Genomic DNA, 17808 nt, shown 5'->3' with positions numbered 1-17808 from the left:
AATTTTTTCGTTGACATTTAAGTTGTTTCAATTTCTAACTATCTATGGTCATATATATCGAAATGGTGGATGTACATTGGTGGTTCGATAGCTTGTTGTTTAGAAAAATGTCTAAGCCAACCAATAAAAATATCAAACATTCTTCTCAATATTAATTTGAAATTATAAAAAGAACTGTTTTTTTTTCCAAAAACAAATGTGAGAAGGGGAAGTTGTCAACAATTACACAAACCAAATTGATTTCGATCCATTGGGTCTATCAGTTTGAATCCTTCTCTTGTAATACATATTTGCTTGGTTTGATTTGGTTATTCGTTTAAATATATCTTATATAGGTTAAAAGAGAAATAAAACGACAAAGACAAAAGGATACTTGAATGAAATCTTGCTTTATTTTATGGAAATTGATACCTTAAATTTACAATTTCTTAAACAACAATGGTAATATATAGTACACTTTTAAGATTAATAACTAATTGCATACTAATATTTTTCAAAAATTGTAAATACATTATAAATCCAATTGGTCATGATGAACTTCTTTAGCTATCTAGTTTATCATTGATATACTTCAAAAACGAATTTTAAATTCTTTTCATAGACTTTGGGTATTTTTAGACGATTCTACTTCTTTTTAAATTATATATTTATAATATTACTCCACAAATTAAACTATATTATCATAGAAGTAATCATACACAACTTTGTTAAATTTAACTCTCTTATCACTTCTTTTTATATTCTAATGTTATTTATTAAGATTTAAATATGGTTTTTTTTTAATCTCTGGATATTTATTGCTTAAAATTATAACATTTATATAACAATTTACTTAATATATAAAATATATTTTTTTTGTAGACAACAAAAATTTAAAGTAGTCTATACAATAACTCGATCTAAAAATTCAATAATGTTATAAAAAAAGAAAAATAGTAAAAAAATCAAATATTGAATATGAAAAAAAAAAAAAAAGACATTAGAGGTACTTATATACTATTTATTTATTTTAGCAAAAAAATATATATAGCAAGATTCTCCCTGCAAGGCTCGATTTTAGTTATCTAATTTCTTAAAAGAGGTAAAGATATGTGATAAATGATGTTAAAAATTCTCCATGCATATTTGCTTCATTAAAACCTGTTGGGATGCTCTAAACAAAATTAAAATTTCCTTTTAAAAAATATCAAATTTGAAGAGTGTATTTTTTGTATAATTAAAAAAGATACAAATAACAATGTTAATAAATATTTTCAATTCAAAATTTGAAGAGTAGAGTATTCTTGACAAAATAAATACTTCATAAATAAATACAACAAATAATAATGTTAATAATTGTTATAGAATTTTGTTAAAATCTTTTGGTATTCTAAACAAAAGTAAGATTTTAAACTTGAAAATGTGGAAAATCCCTCCTTTTTCCGTGAAAAATCTCTAGGCTATATTTATTTTCTATAAATTCATTTTTTCTAAATTATTTACATATATTTTGACTAGATTTTTATTTTATATATGTAGATTTTGTGGCCATTCCAAGAAAAAGGACGAACAAGTCTATTTTCTTGTTTTTTGTCCTATATATATAACAAAAACTATTATATTCTCATCTTATCTATTTTTTGTGTAGTATAGTTGTTTTGGATTGACAACCGAAAAAACAAATTAAAAGACAATAGTAGAACCGCCATTCAATTTGTAAGTTTTTTTATCAACTGAATTAATTGTATTAGTATTTTGTTCTAAAAATTATTTTTTTCGTTGCGTAAAATGTTTGATGATTATATGTATGATATGTGTATTCTTCTTTGCACTACCTATCCGGTCTTCAACTCTTTTTCGTTTAAAAATGAACAAAATACAATTCTTGATGTATTTGAAAATTTGACACGGTAAAACTTAAAAAATAATAAAATTGGATGTATAGTTTTTTAATCTTGTAAATAGTCAAAATTAGAAATTATAAGTTTGTCTTTCTAACTACCGTTATCACTGGAGATTATCTATTATATTTCACTAATGTCATTGTAATTATAGTTTTCAACTTACAAAAAATAATAATAAAACTAACTAAATAAATAGATTTATTTACAGTAATTTTTCTCTTGATTTCTTTTACTTTGAAATATTAGATCTTACTAAGTGTTAGTATATGTACTTTTTAAACATTAAATTTTAATCTCTATACAACAAATAAACCAAGTATAGTCATATTTTATTTTAATCTTAGGCTGATGATTTTAATTTTTGTGAAATGCTATATTGAATCTGTTTAGTTATTTGAAATTAACATTTACTAATTTATCTAAGATAATTGTAATAATTTTGCTGAAACAAACGTTAGGTGAATAAGATTCCAAAAAACATATAATAAATTTGTTAGTAATTAATATATATATATATATATAAATAAAAGTTATTAAATATATTATTGATTCACATATTCTTCATGTAATGGGAGGTTTGAAACTCCAAAAAAAATTGTAAAATAAATTTAATTTACATTTATCCTTTATTAATTTCAATATTATAATTTTATTTGAGTTGATTTATTAAATTGATCAAATAATAATAAAAAAAATAATCACATTCTTTCCTCTTAAAAAAAACTAAAAGAAAAATGAACAATACTAAATACAAATTCTTAATAGAAAGAATAAACCTTATAAACAAATTAACAATATTTCTACGAAACAATGGTTCCAGTCAAATTTAACAAATAAATAAATAATACTATACACTTTTAATGAAAAAAATCTACTACACTTAATTATTTTCGGTCGAATAAACATACCTACTAACAATTTTATACTTCTATATAACTTATATCGTTAAGTTAAATATTTATAATTTATTTATTTTGAACTAACTCATACACATACACACGACACCTTATTTATTGTATTTGTTTATTTATTTTTATAAAAAAAATTACTTTTGTTTAGAATATACCAAAAGATTTTAACAAAATTCTATAAGAATTATTAACATTATTATTTGTTGTATTTATTTATGAGCTATTAACATTATTATTTGTTGTATTTATTTATGAGCTATTTATTTTGTCAAGTTATATCAGTACTCTACTCTTGAATTTTTGAATTTTAAGAGAAAATGTCTGTTAACATTATTATGCATGTGTGTTTATTTTTAATTATACAAAAAACATTCTTGAAATTTGGTATTTTTTAAAATAAAATTTTAATTTTGTTTAGAAAATTCCAAACATTTTAATGAAAATTTAAAAGTAATACTAACACTATCTCGTGTTTGTTAAGAAAAAATTAACTTAAAAACTATATGAAAAAATTTAAGAAGGAAGACAAAATTTATTAAAAGAAGAAGAAGAAAAAGCAATGGAAATGTAGATAAAAATGTATACCAATAATTAAAAAAGAAAAGAAACAATAAAATTTATATGAAAAGCTACATAAAAAAAAAAAAAAACACTGGACTCAGCTCGTGAAAACAAATTGTTACATTTTGATAAATAGTTTTGAAACGGATATTTTGGTAAATACTTTTATAAATAACAATATTTTAGTTATTAATCCGTTAAAAAACTTACTATTAATTTCTATAAAAAAGAAAAAAAATAAATTACATAAAAACGGGTTTCTTTACTTTTTATATATATATATATATATATATATATATATATAATTGGAGACTATTTTCAGATATACGAAAATGTAACAAAATATATATTGTCTACTAGATAGATATATATATTTATATAATATCTTTAAAAATTTTGTGGTTTAAAGTATTTTTTTATTAAGAAAATAAACCTAAAATATTATTTTTGCTCAGTTTTAGTTTACTATAGATTTTGGGGAAAAATACATATATTGTATTTATTTGGTCCCACTGCTGGTTTCTTCTTTTTGTATTATTATATATATTTAATAATAACTATTTAAATTAATTTTTTAATTGTACGTTTCATAAACTTCGGTTAATTCTTAATAATATTTTATTATATCATATAAATACATAAATTTTCATATTGATTTACGTTACTCAAGGTTTGGTTAGTTGTTAGTAATATTTTATTATATGATATGAGTACATAATTTTTCACATTTATCTTTCATTAGGTTTAGATTATATATATAATAATAAATATTTATTTTATGATTTGATTTTAAAAATTTAATATTTCCAAAATATTGAATTTAAAATTGTATGTATAAAAATTTAAATTGGCCAAGAATGCAACAACAATATTTATAAAAAAATGGAAGAACATCAGCATCTCTCTGAGTATACAATAAATTAATTAGCACAATAAATGCAATTAGGTAAGTGCCCATTCACCTAATCCAAAACAATATTTATTTCGACCCAAATATAATCTTATTTATATATTCCAACAAAAAAACTAATCCATTCAAATTAAACACAAACCACACATTATCCTGCTCATCAGTTTAACTGAAATAAAACATAAAGATAATGCTAAATATATTAATTAGATCTAAAATATTTATATATATATTAACTAATAGATTTTATTATACTTATATTTTCTTTAAAATACCTTATTTATTATTTTTAAAATTGTTATCCAACCTAAACTACCAATTAAGAATTTAAATAATCTTTCACTCACAATAAACAAAACATAAAATAATTTTGTTCGTATAAATATAAAAATCATGGTTTATTTGCAAACTCAACATCTGAATGATTTTTTAAAATATCCTTAACAATATTTAGGAGATGCATAAAAAACAATTGGGACAAGTTGGTGTTAGGATCGTTGTCTAAGGATAAAAATATATAACTATATTTAAATTCTAAAAGTGCTAAAAGAATTAACACAGAACTATATATTTTTTTCAGCCTTTCCTAATTCATTGAAATACATGTCCACAAAAAGTAAATACTAAGAACATAAAAAAGAAATTGATTTTTTTTTTTGTTGATTTCGTCACTTATTAAACTTGATTGAAAAATAAAAATCACTTAACTTCCATTTGGCATTTGAATTTTAATTTTACTTTTTAAAAAATAAACTTATAAACGTCCATACCATCTATATATATTTTTTTTTGTTTTGTTATTTATTGTTTTGAAAAATCAAGTAAAGTTTTTATATGGTTAGTAATTTTGATCAAAGTTTTTACAATAACATGTTTTATAAAAAGAAGAATCAAATAGGCCATCAATAAAGCTCACCTATAAAAATTAATTAATTAATTAAAAATCAATTCTCTATTTTGATCGACATATTGTTTATTTTAATCCTTTCAAATATAACAAAAATACATTTGTTGATTGTAACGTGGTTAATGTTTAATGTAGAATAAATACTATGAAACAATCTTGTGTGTGTCTACTTGATATGTGAAATTGTATTTGTTAAGCATATATAAAATCATCACAAACTTCAGTAATAGTATAGAAGTTTGTTTGGGGTGTTGAGTTGAGTTACGTTATTAACGTTCATATATCTAAATCATACACGTACATATGTACGTGAAGTTCTTATTAACTCTATATTTAGAGTTGTAGAGTGTTGTTTTATCTAAATTAAGAAGTTTGTGTTTGAAGGATTGAGTTGGATAGGTTTACACGTTGAATGTTGCATTTAGTTGTGACATTTTTTCTTTAAAAAATAAATTTAGTTTAGGATTATTTTTGTATGGAAATTATGAAGTAATAATTTAAAATATAATTCTGGTCCTGGGGTTGGTAACAGAAAGGTCTCTATGGTTGGGCGTCCGATAGTGGTGGTCGGATGCATGGGCTAGAGCTCATCGCTAACAAAAATGGTTGGTGATAAAGGGTAATTGCATTCTTATTACCGAGTTGGTGGACATTAATATAAAATATTTATGGCATATAAATTTGGGCCTCCAAACACTTTGATCAATTTTTTTAACTTAAATTCACACAATCACATACCCTCGACCCAAATACTCCCATCACATGCACTGTAACTCTTCTTATAGACTTAGAAAATATGAAAAACAGAAACATTTTCTTATAGATCCATATTTTAAAATTATTTTTTACAAAAAAAGTAAAACAAAAAACATAATCTAATATGGAGTGATCCTAGAATCATAAATTTTGTTGACCAGCACTTTACAATTTAGTAAAATTAATGTTAAGAGTGGAATTTGAATCTAAGATTGGCAAAGGTAATTGAAAGATTAATTTAATGATATGTTAGTTATATATATAGAGAGAGGAAATAAGGTTGAGGGGCTCAATGGCTACTACTGGAGTACACTAAGGACATCACCCACATCTTTGTTCATCATTTTCTCACCACCAACATAAAAAAAAATTAGTAAACTATTCTGAAAAATAAATTAAAAAATTAAAATTTGTTAAACGAAGTTTATGATGGAACAATTTAATAAAATATAAAAATTATAGAAATTATAAAGTGTAATCCAAATTGATATAACTTCTTGCTATAAAAAAAAGAAAAAGGAAAAAGAAAGTTGATGGAACCCATTTCATTAATACGGATCCAACATCATCCAATTGACATATTCACTTCTTATCTTAAATAAATTTTTATTGTCCATATGTTAACATAATGGAATAATTTCAAAAACCAATCTATCAAATCTTTTGAAGAAATATTTTATAAAATATGCATTTTTCTTTTAATTTGGTTTCTATCTCAAATTAGTTAAGCATGTAAAATACCCTCTTAATGCATTTTTCCCCATTATACATTAAAAGCATAAGATATGGATGGTTGTGTTTGAATTGGTGTCTTTTCTATTATTGTATACTATTTTTGCTGTCCTTTGTAATAAATAAATAAATTCAAAGAAAATAAAGAATTGTTTTTATGTTTTGATGATGCCTTGTAGAGTCAGATTTCCAATTAAAAAAAAGGCTTTAATTTATTCCCTTCTTTATTTATTTCTTTCTTCTTTTTTTCTGTCATAATAAAAATACCCAATGGGATGCTCTTTTTCTTTTTTTCTTTTCTTTTTTGTGTGTGTATAGCATATTAATTATGGAATAAGGACAAATCACAAAGGTATGGTTCAAGCATGAAGGAAAAAAAAAACACTTTTATATAAACCACTTGCATGAATTATGTTTTGGACTTTTAAAAATTAAATTAGGTCAATTAATTAATTATTTACGAAGTTTACATGAATCTGTGATCAATGAATTCCATTAAATTCATACGAGTATATAGTAAAAATCATGCTAAATAATATATCATTTTCGTTCAAGATAATTCTTAAATATTTTAGTTAAATAACGGATCAAATTATTTCTATCGCAATTAGGATAATTTATACAACTAAAATTGTGTTTGAATTTAAAAAATAAATTGTTTTAGAATTAAAAAAAAAAATTAGAGTGTTTGACAACCACTTAAAATAACTCATGTCTTATGAATAAATATGAATACAAGCTTTAGAAGTCTTTTAATTTAAAACCAAATGATTGATATGGGTATATAATCCTTTCCAAAAAAAGATATGGGTATATAATTTAAGTAATCTAATGTTATATTTATATATATATATATATACATGTACATGTGTATAATAAATTAGGTTTGGATGAAAAAAAAGTGTTCATTTCATATAAATTCAAGAAATGTTATCCAATCATAAGCACATGACATTGTAAATTAATTTAATAATGTTATCTTCAGAAGTATGGATTTAATAATATTGTTGTTGTCACTATAAATTAGGACAAAATCAATTTCACATCACAATAGAACAAACCAACAAATTAGTTATGTGCAAATTAAACAAATGCATCTAACACAATAACAATATGCTTAAATTATTAGTTCAGTCCTTGAATAATTAAGTATTAAGTTTATGCCTATATTTTAGATTTTAAACTTTGGACACTGTTTTATAAGTATTTGAATTTTTAAAATTACGTTGTTCGAATTGTGTCTAGTAAATATTAAAATAAGAAATTATCAAAAATAAAATATTTATCAAAATATTTACGCTTCATACAAAAAAAATCAAAGAGTAAAAAAGTTTCTTTTATTCCGAGTGTAAATAGCTTGTTAAATTAAAAAAAAATCCATAAAAAATCATATAAAGAAAGTGGTTATATTAATTTGTTATATACAAATTAAATTATAGATCTAATTAAACTCTAAATTTAAATTTTATGTTGTATATATGTTTTATATATTTGATACAAAGTATAACCTTGTGAAAATTCATAGATCAAACTAAATAATAAATCACATAAAAAGTAGTATTGATATATGAACATGACTGCTTTTAAATGGTATATATACTTTTACCTCCAAATTCATACACAACCCTATTAACTACTTGTTCATTATTTTTTTTTTGAAAAATTAGACAAATAATTAGTGATAAGTTTATAAAATATAATGATATGAGTTTTATTATTATAATTTTTTTTATGACTGATCTACATCGGATGGATTCATATTTTTTTAGTTTGATACCATAATTTTGAAAGTTTGGAGGATTTAAAACTTCCACCTTTAAGATAGATAGATAGTAATGTAAATTACCACTAAGCTAAACTCGTTTTGCTTTTTTAATATATGTATATAAAGAGAAAATACAAAAATATACAAAGACGTTTTCTGATTTTAGAAAATTAATATAAATATTTCAAATTCGTGTGAAATAAATTACATCTAACTCGGATGTATCTTTTGTGTTGGAGGATAATTTTAGTCCTTGAAATTTTAAAATTATATTTAATAGTTTTCTTTAAAAAAAAATAAATTATTGACCGTTTTTATCCCAAACCAGAAAACCATAGTATTTAATTTTAAAAATATTTTAGAATTTTTTAAAAACATACAAAAGTTTAAAAATCATTTAAAACAAAATGACTAAAAATTACCTCTTATCGTTTAAGTTTGGATTTGTGTTACACTTTTAGACATAAAGAAAAACGTGATTGATCAAACCAAAACAATAACAGGTAATTTTGGATAAAATTCAAAGTTTTAGGTAAATACAATATCAAAAGTAATTCAATTACTTTTAGTAGCTTGGAGTAATTTTTAAATCTAAATTAAAATATAGATATAAAAAGAAAGTGAGGATTAAATTTTGTATGAAAATAATTTGTAAGTTTGTAAAAATAGATTTTAGGCAGCACTGTTGTGAAGACTTTTGGGAAGAGTATTTGGTGGGCAACACAGTGTGGTTCATAAATGTACCATCGGGGTAGAGGGCTTTTAAGACAATTAAAAGAGTGGGGAAAAGGTAGACAGACAAAAAAGCAATTCAATCAATGTAACCAAGATTTACATAATATATATTTATATCATTTGCACTACTCAACATAAAACCCTAAAACAAAAATCAAACTAACTATACACCTAAATGATTTTTTCATTATGATTTATTTTAAAACGTTGTAATTTGTTTTCTAGACTTGCCATCTATATATGTCTAAACTAAAAAAATTATAATCTTCCCTATATTTTATTAATATATTCTAACTTTAAATTCTTGAAAAAAAATCAATTTACATCAATATATTTCATACTAGCACTTAGAATATGGTTTAAAATCCAAATTCGACATCAAATGACTTAGACATTTCTTTACATTTCCCTAGTAACAATATCATTTTTACTTTTCTTGAATTACTTATAAAAGTGAAGACTATACCAAAAAATCAACACGTGTAATTTCAACATAATTTGTTTCTACTTGCATAGTTTTTAGACAAATTCCCAAGAATCACTTGAAGGGGATCGAATATTAGTAGAAGCGTATGTTCAAATTTTGATTTTTTTTTCCCTAAAAGTAAGTATTTATAAGTTTGTAAACTTTCAATTAGGTGTTTAATAGTATCTTTCCAAACTAATGTATATATTGAATACCCAAATTGAAGAATATGAAGTTCATTAAACACAAATTTCAATTATATCTAATAAATTAGTTAAAATTTCAAAACTTAGAATTAACAAAAAAACTGTTAAGCACAAAATTGTAAATTCAACTCTCTTACATATTTTTAAATTCGAGGGACTTAAACCTACAATAAATAAATAGATAAACAAATATATATAAGATTTAAAATGTTTAGAGATTATATATATATCCTTTCTTGATTGTGTGAAACTTATTTTTCTATTATTATTATTATTTGAATATCTTATATTGTTGTATATTTTTATAGCATTGTATCATCAACTTTGAGACATATATATATATATATATATATATATTTTTTGTAAAAAAGAAATACATAAAGGGACATTTAAATTATAATTAAAAAAATTAGGGTAAAAATTATACAAGACAGTTTAGGGTCAATTTTTTAAATTGAAAATTAAAATTTTATTTATCATATATATATATATATATATATATATATATATATATTTCCTTTTAAAGAAAAATCCAATCCCAAGGAATAATTATACTAGTCTATGCTAAGATGTAGTTGGTCAATTTTATGAATCATATCATTCTATTTTAAGCTTTTGGGTTTTAATGATCACTAAACTTTAGAAATTAAAAATGAAAATGATTAAAATTATAATAAACCCAAAACATTAGAAGTCCCAAATTTTTGTGATTGGGAGGGCCCCTAGCCCTAATCATTCCATGAAATGAGAATAAATATGAATGCCCAAGTCATTCATAAGATTAGCTCCCTTGGTGTAAAGCTATCCAAAGGATGTGGACTTTACATATATGACTTTTTTTTTCTTCCTATTCTTAATTAATCATATATTTATATGTGATAAATATTATATTTGGATATTTGTGCATATCTCGTCCAATAACATTAACGGATGTATTCTTAAATTTTCTATACCTTATATTAAATTTAGAGTTTTTTTTTATAAAAAAAATAGAACAAAATGCGAAAATATTCAAACCATATAGATCAATTTTAGAAAAAGAAAAGGTTTACAAGCCCACAATGTGAAATAACAAAAACACAATCGTGATTAATTTGTCACACACGTGAAAAAAAATGATATTTTACTCGGTTTAACTTTTTATTTGAAATTATTTTCTAAAATAGAATTTCATATAAAATTTGGATAATAATAACCTTTTAATATTTATATATTATATTCGTAATAAATTTTAAATTATTTCCTTATTAAAGATACTTTCAATATATTGTGATGTTAATTAATTTCTTATATAAATGTGTTATTATTATGAAAATTATTTGAGTATACTTTTTAATGAAATATAATACAAAATATAATCAAATATGAAATATTATTGGAATTAATTTATCATAACTGTGAAAATTATTTCATTTTCATCACCAAACTCCATTCAAACATCTAATTATTATTAAAGTGAGAGCGAGATCGAAAGGAAATATTTTTTTGAAAAAAATCACCAAAATAAAAATAATTAAGGAAAAATACTTGTTATAATATTACTATAACAAAATTAATCACTTCCATAAGATATCTAATAAATATAAATATTAATCATGGTCCACCTTCTTATTTTTCTTTAAAAAAAAATTTATTATTATTAATAATAAAGATGGTTATATTGGTCATTTAAGCCTTATATTTGTGTAAAATATTAGACAATTTAGGACATTGCTGAAAAATTTAAGAAATTTGAGTTAATCTTGTAATATAGTATACCATTTTAGGCTATCTTAGTTAAAGACCATTTGTTCTATTCAGCACGTAATATATTTGAGAAACGATGGTTTAGAAAATGACTATTATTTTCTATACGATCGTTGAAGTTTTGAGCCAAATCTAAATGATTTTTTTTTTCAATATATTTTAGAACACCCAAATCTTGAACCAAATAACAATTTGAAAAAGACGACGGTTGAAAAAGATAAAAAGACAATGAAAAAAAAAACGCATAAGAGGAAGAGAAAAAAGTTGACGAAAAGAAAGAGCAAATATAAAATTCTTGAAAAAAAATGCTTAGTTTCGTGGGCTAGACTTTTTAATTTTATTACTCTAGTAGTAAATATTATGTCAATTTGTTATATTTATGAAAATTTACCCTAAATTTATGAGTTGTTTGACTAATTAATTTGTTTGTAATTGTTACATTTTAAAAAAATAATAATATATCTAGGAACTATTGGGGTTGTATAAAATTTAGTATGTAAACCCCTATATTTGGTAAAAGATTAAAATATCAAACCCCAATTTTAATAAAAGATCGAAAATGCATATAGAATATATTTATAGATGGTAAGTGTAGTTATAGAATAATATTATTAGGTTGAAAATAAAAGATTATTAATTTATTTATGACTTGACATTCAATGATATCTAATTGATCACTAAATATTCAATTTTGTATCTAACAAGTTGACATCGTGTTCAACATTTCTTAGAATCAAACAACTTTAAAAGATTTGAATTTGAGAATGATATATTCAATATTTTTTAAATAGGTTTGTAATGGAAAGATCTTCTCACAAACTAGAATGAGTATTTAGTAGAAAATGGAGGTGAGAGATTTAAATTAAAAACTTGTTAATTCTATATGAGAGATAAACTAGTTGAAGAGATTTAGAAAATATGACAATAAGTTTGGAAAGAGAGAGAGAGAAACAAAGGAAGGCCCAAAGATCCAAAATGGTTGCTCCCATTTAATGAACAAAACCAAAGAAAGGACCCAGGAAGAGATAAAAAAAAAAGGAGGCCAAAGTAAGGGGTAAGTATCCTCAATCATTGTCCCATCACCACAATGATTGTCCAATAAAATGGCCCCATCCCCTCCAACTGTAGGGATCATCCTCTTTCCTCTTTCCACATGGATTTTGTTTAATTTGGTGCATCCTCCAACCAATGCACCTTCTTTTCTTCTTCTTTTTATTTATTTATTTATTTTTTACGACTCTAAATTCAGGTCATTTCAGGGAGCCCGGGAAGTGCCGTTTTTAGTGTCTTTTTCAAAAACCTTTGCCTTTGGAGGGAAGAAAACACTATCCCACACAATTACCTTCTTTTTCTTTTTCCATTCATTTTGTTTCACAACAAAACTAAACTATTCTCTTTACTTGTGTTCTTATAAATTATGAGATGAGAAAACAAAGTCCTATTCAATACAACAAATTTTATAACGAAAAATTATTAACAATTACACGAACTATAATGGACCAAATTACATGACACTACAGTCACACATGTTTGGAGCTTTATACACACGAACTATAATGGACCAAATTACATGACACTACAGTCACACATGTTTGGAGCTTTATTGTATAAAGTTTAGGGTTACAAATTCATTTCTTTTCTTTCTTTTTTTTTTTTTTGCTTCCAAAAGTGTATGCATCTGAAGTTCCAAAATCAATCCTCTTTAAAAGAACTACAAAATCAATCGATCCTCTTTAAAAGAACTACAAAATCAATCCTGATGTTTAAAAGATAATTTGTTTAATAGCATGTCTTAGCAATTAAGAAATCTTTTCTTTTTGGGAGTTGGGAACTACAATTTTCACCACATTTGATGTATCAAAGCATTGACCCCACAAGTTTTTTAGTAGTAGATGTAATAAACTTTTGAACTTTAAGAATCATTCTAAGTTTGTAAAATTTATCTAAATCAAATTTCAATTTTTACGAATACAATAGCCAACAGTTCCTTTAAAATCTCATCAAACTTTACCTACTTTTTCAAAACCATTCACTTCCTTTCCAGCTAGAACAACAAACCAGAAAAAAAGAAGAAGAAAGAAGAAAGAAGAAAGAAGAAAGAAGAAGGAACTTAAAAAGACAGATTAAAATCAGATCGGACAGTAGAATTCGAAAATAGAGGGTGGTCTTGAAACCACCAAATTGTCTATTTATAAATTAATAATTTATGAAATTTTAATTTCAATAAAGTTTTAACAAAATATTATTATCAAATCATTCAAATTCGAACTACCTTTTTAATTTTTCACTGATTATTCCACTATACTCCGTGATTATTTCATTAAACCACACTTCAATAAATATTAAAACTGTTAATTCTATTTTATTAAAATGAAGTTTTATGATAAAATCACGTGCAACCTATTCAATGTTAAAAATAAAAGCTTATTTTTTATTTAAGATGTTATGACAGAAATTTTTAATTAACAAACATATATCCTACAATTTTTTTATTTAAACAACCTAATGATCAATATGTAAGCAGAAAAAAAAAACCTAATGAATACGTAAAAAGAAAAAGAAAACCTAATGAATTTGTAAAAAGAAAAAACAAAAATCAACCGCCTATTTTTGTTTAATTTAACAAAAAGATGAATCTTTAATAAATTTTTTAGATCATCACTCTTTACAACACGTAAAGTTGCAAAATTCAATGTTAAAAGAATTCTTCAATGATAAAAAATTAGTATGAAATCAAATATTAACTAATATATAGAACTTTTAATTGACAAAAAGTAATTCAAAATTTTTAAAAACAAGATTAATAAATCATTAAACAGAATGCGAAAAATGGTAATAAATCAATTATTAATTAATTAACCTTCGTAGCCATATATTACTTTAACCAACCACTTCAGACAACCAGATATGTTGTTTATATTCTTGTCTAACATTGTAACTCCCTAAAAAACTGTGTTGATTAGTCACCAACCACTCGATTATATTAAATTCATGGAACAAAATCAAGAAAAAAATCAGTTGTTACAAATTATATTTTATACTCCTTAAAGAAAAAAGAAATATCAACAGTTGATTAAAAAGTCATTCAATGTAAGGAAACTCACAATACCAGTCCTCCCTCAAATTAAAGCAGCTTTTTCATCTTCATCCACATCTCAAAAGTGAAAAAAAGAAAATGATGGATGTGCCACATATACTGCCCAACAAAATTTTATAAACATCTTCAACAAGAGACCTAAAAGGTTGTACAAGTGGTTAAGAGGAACAAAAACATAATTAACTTTAGCAACTCAAGAAATTACGTACTAAAAAGAAAATTAAGTCCTACAAACAAGAAAAACGAATAAACAAACATGGTCAAGATCAAGACCACGAGTCGCGTCTTGTTCCCTGCCCAGTCATGCACCGTTGAACAAGTTGTTTAAAGCTTCTCTTGGGTTTCCTCTCCTTCTTCTCGACCATTATCATATCCTTCTCCCTTTCTAAATCTCCCTCTACTTGTATACAAAGCTGTTTCAAAAAGTTCCACTCCATGTCAGAAGAGAGTATTAACAGCATAGCAATATGAATGAATTAATGCATAAATCTATCAACAATATTCTAATAATTAATTATTTTTTCTACCTTGAGGACTCTATCCTCGAGATTATCCATTCTCTCAACGAGGCTTCCTTTGAGTTCAGCGACTTTGACGACGTGGTTGATCGGACGACAGTGCTTCTCCAGGCTTTTTGGGGACAGATCAACGGACGATGTGTGATAGTCGCTCGTTAGGGTCCCACTTGATGGAGTGGATGCACACGAACTTTTTGGAGACTTACCGCACCCTCTAATTTCCTCCAGCCGCCTCAACTATTACAACAAACATTTATATTTCTTTATTATTTCGTTCATAATAACATTTATATATATATATATAAACCCAATTATTTCCAATTTTCCTCTACTCGAGAGGATACTTAAATTTGTAGTCGGTGAAATTATGCACCTTATGATATTAATATTTTTTTTTGCTTAATTTTATAATAAAGGAGAAAATAGTCAAATTGTAAGATGAATCATGTATAAATTAAATTATAATAATAATCTCAAGCATAAAACCAAATAATCAAACATTAACCTTAAAAAATATATAGTTAATATGCAACTCAATTGAACTAATATAATTCTTCCTTGCTTACCCATCAATGGCTTTGCTGTCAAATTAAAGTACATATAAACATCGTAAAAACTTGGACTAAAAAAAATCAAATGGCACAATTATTAATTTGGAATTTGTGTTAATTAGTGTGAAATTAATATATATTCTCAAGTCCTTCACTTGGTACTATAACTTTCATTTAAAACAATACATACTCTTAAAAAGTAGATTGATTGAAATAGACGTTTTCAAAATTACACCGACCAAAAATTAGAAGAAGCCATTGTACTCCATAATTTAGAAATAAAACGAAAGATAAATAGATAGAAAGAAATAAAACATCAACATCAGAATTACAAAGCGAATCATAATATTTTAAAATAATGAAAGAAAAAGAAGTAGACAGCCCATGTAGCTAAGCCACGAATCTCTCACCAACCAAACCCTTGTAATTTTCCCAGTCAATTCCCCGAGAAACAAACAGCAAAACCCCCATCGTTTTCCCCCACCTTGTCTAGTACACCACACCAAGAACATATTAAAAAAAGAAAAAGAAAAAAATGAGTTAACCATTGGAGCTGAAAATAAAAGTAACTAAACTCACCATCACATCCAGCCGGTCCAAACGAGAGAGAATGGGTTCTTCAGCAACAGCCATTTTAACAATTTCGTTTTCACTGAATCAAACAGCTTTTCCTTTTTGTGTGTATTTAATTTGAAGGGTTAAATAAAAAAGAAAAAGAGATGGGGGATTCTGGAAGGACACGTGGCGGGTAGTTATGGGGGAAGTCGGTTGTCAAAAGGGAAGGACGTGTCGAATTTAGTAGAGGGAGAAAAGGATTGGGAGAGGACACGCGTTGGTAGGAAAACATGCAAAGAATAAGGGAAGGGCACGTGGGAGGTCACGTGGGTATGTACTATTTTAAATGGCATGTAAGGTATTGATGGGAAAGGGAACATTATCCTTTTTTCTCACATTAAATAAAAACTTATTTTTTCTTTTCTAATTTTCGCTTCCATAACAAATTGAATTTGGAAAAACACAGGAAAAGAAAATGATCTATATACAGTTGATTTGGAAAAAGAAAAAATTATTTATTTATTATGATTGTTTTTATTTATTTAGGGTGAAGGATTTTTATGGAGAGTGTGTCACATATTTGGAATTGACTTTTGAGGAATGGATGGATGATGCCTATCCTTTAAATATTCACGCTCGTTTTTATATGCTTTTATTATTATTATTATTATTTTTTATATAAACACCAAAAATAGCTAAATGTATTCAACTTTCTTTTACTCTTTTTCAAAACTTTATGCCCTATTGTCTAATGATTATTTCATTTATTTTAATGAAAATATTACTACCAGAAGTATAGAAAATTTAATTTGTTTCTGATATTTGAAAATCTCAAATTTTAAAATTAATTTTATAAACCTTACATTCTCAGAACAAATTTCCATTCCATACAAATTTTAGTCTTACCCACTATTTCATAATAGTTTGAGTTTAGGCACTATTTGATAAATATTTGGATTACGTTTTTAGTTTTTAAACGTTAGGTTTATAAAACATTTATTTAAAATTTAATTTTTTTTTCTTTGTTATCTATTTACTTTTCAATGTTTTATTAATAAAAAAAAGGCAGAATTTGAAACTAAAAAGAAATAGATTTGAAATCCTTATAATTGTTTTTAGAATTTATTCAACTATTTTGCATGACAAAGATATATATAAAATATATATCAAAATCTATTCTGAGTCATTGTTTAACATTCTAATTTTTCTTATATGAATTAGTATTTAAAATAGATACTTAACAAAGCTACTTCTACTTCTATTTTGTAATGGTGATAAAAAATCTGAATACGTTGAAGTTGATTAAATATATTAAGTAATTTTCATGAAAATGGTAGTAATTACAAACTTACAAATTGATATACCATCATTTAATTTTAAGAAATTAAGAAATTTGTATTTTATAATTACTTCCTAATTTACAACTTCTTAATTGCATACCTAAAATTTCAATGGTATTAATTTGTTTTTTTTTCTTTCCATATTTCCTCTACCTCTGATGAATAAAAT

The 17808-nt window shown here is 24.2% G+C and overlaps 1 protein-coding gene across 1 annotated transcript; it reads right to left on the bottom strand.

Moving 5' to 3' along the window:
• Window positions 1-14629: 14629 nt before the first annotated feature.
• Window positions 14630-16439, bottom strand: LOC101205386. Its single transcript, XM_004151009.3, has 3 exons — window positions 16324-16439; window positions 15203-15430; window positions 14630-15088 (listed from the first exon to the last, which is right to left on the bottom strand). The coding sequence occupies exons 1-3, from the start codon at window positions 16375-16377 to the stop codon at window positions 14942-14944; spliced, it is 429 nt and encodes a 142-aa protein (XP_004151057.1). The 5' UTR covers window positions 16378-16439; the 3' UTR covers window positions 14630-14941.
• Window positions 16440-17808: the final 1369 nt, after the last annotated feature.

This window comes from Cucumis sativus, chromosome 3 (genome assembly GCF_000004075.3).
Source record: "Cucumis sativus cultivar 9930 chromosome 3, Cucumber_9930_V3, whole genome shotgun sequence".
NCBI classification, from domain to species: Eukaryota; Viridiplantae; Streptophyta; class Magnoliopsida; order Cucurbitales; family Cucurbitaceae; genus Cucumis; species Cucumis sativus.
This window is presented reverse-complemented; position numbering and strand designations above follow the sequence as displayed.

Bases quoted from the DNA above. Each gene is read 5' to 3' on its own strand.
- LOC101205386 (XM_004151009.3), bottom strand. From the start codon at position 16,377: ATGGCTGTTGCTGAAGAACCCATTCTCTCTCGTTTGGACCGGCTGGAT. The intron at 15,431-16,323 runs GTGAGTTTAGTT...TTGTTGTAATAG, and splicing joins TGGACCGGCTGGATGTGATG to TTGAGGCGGCTGGAGGAAAT. The intron at 15,089-15,202 runs GTAGAAAAAATA...TTTTTGAAACAG, and splicing joins TCGAGGATAGAGTCCTCAAG to CTTTGTATACAAGTAGAGGG.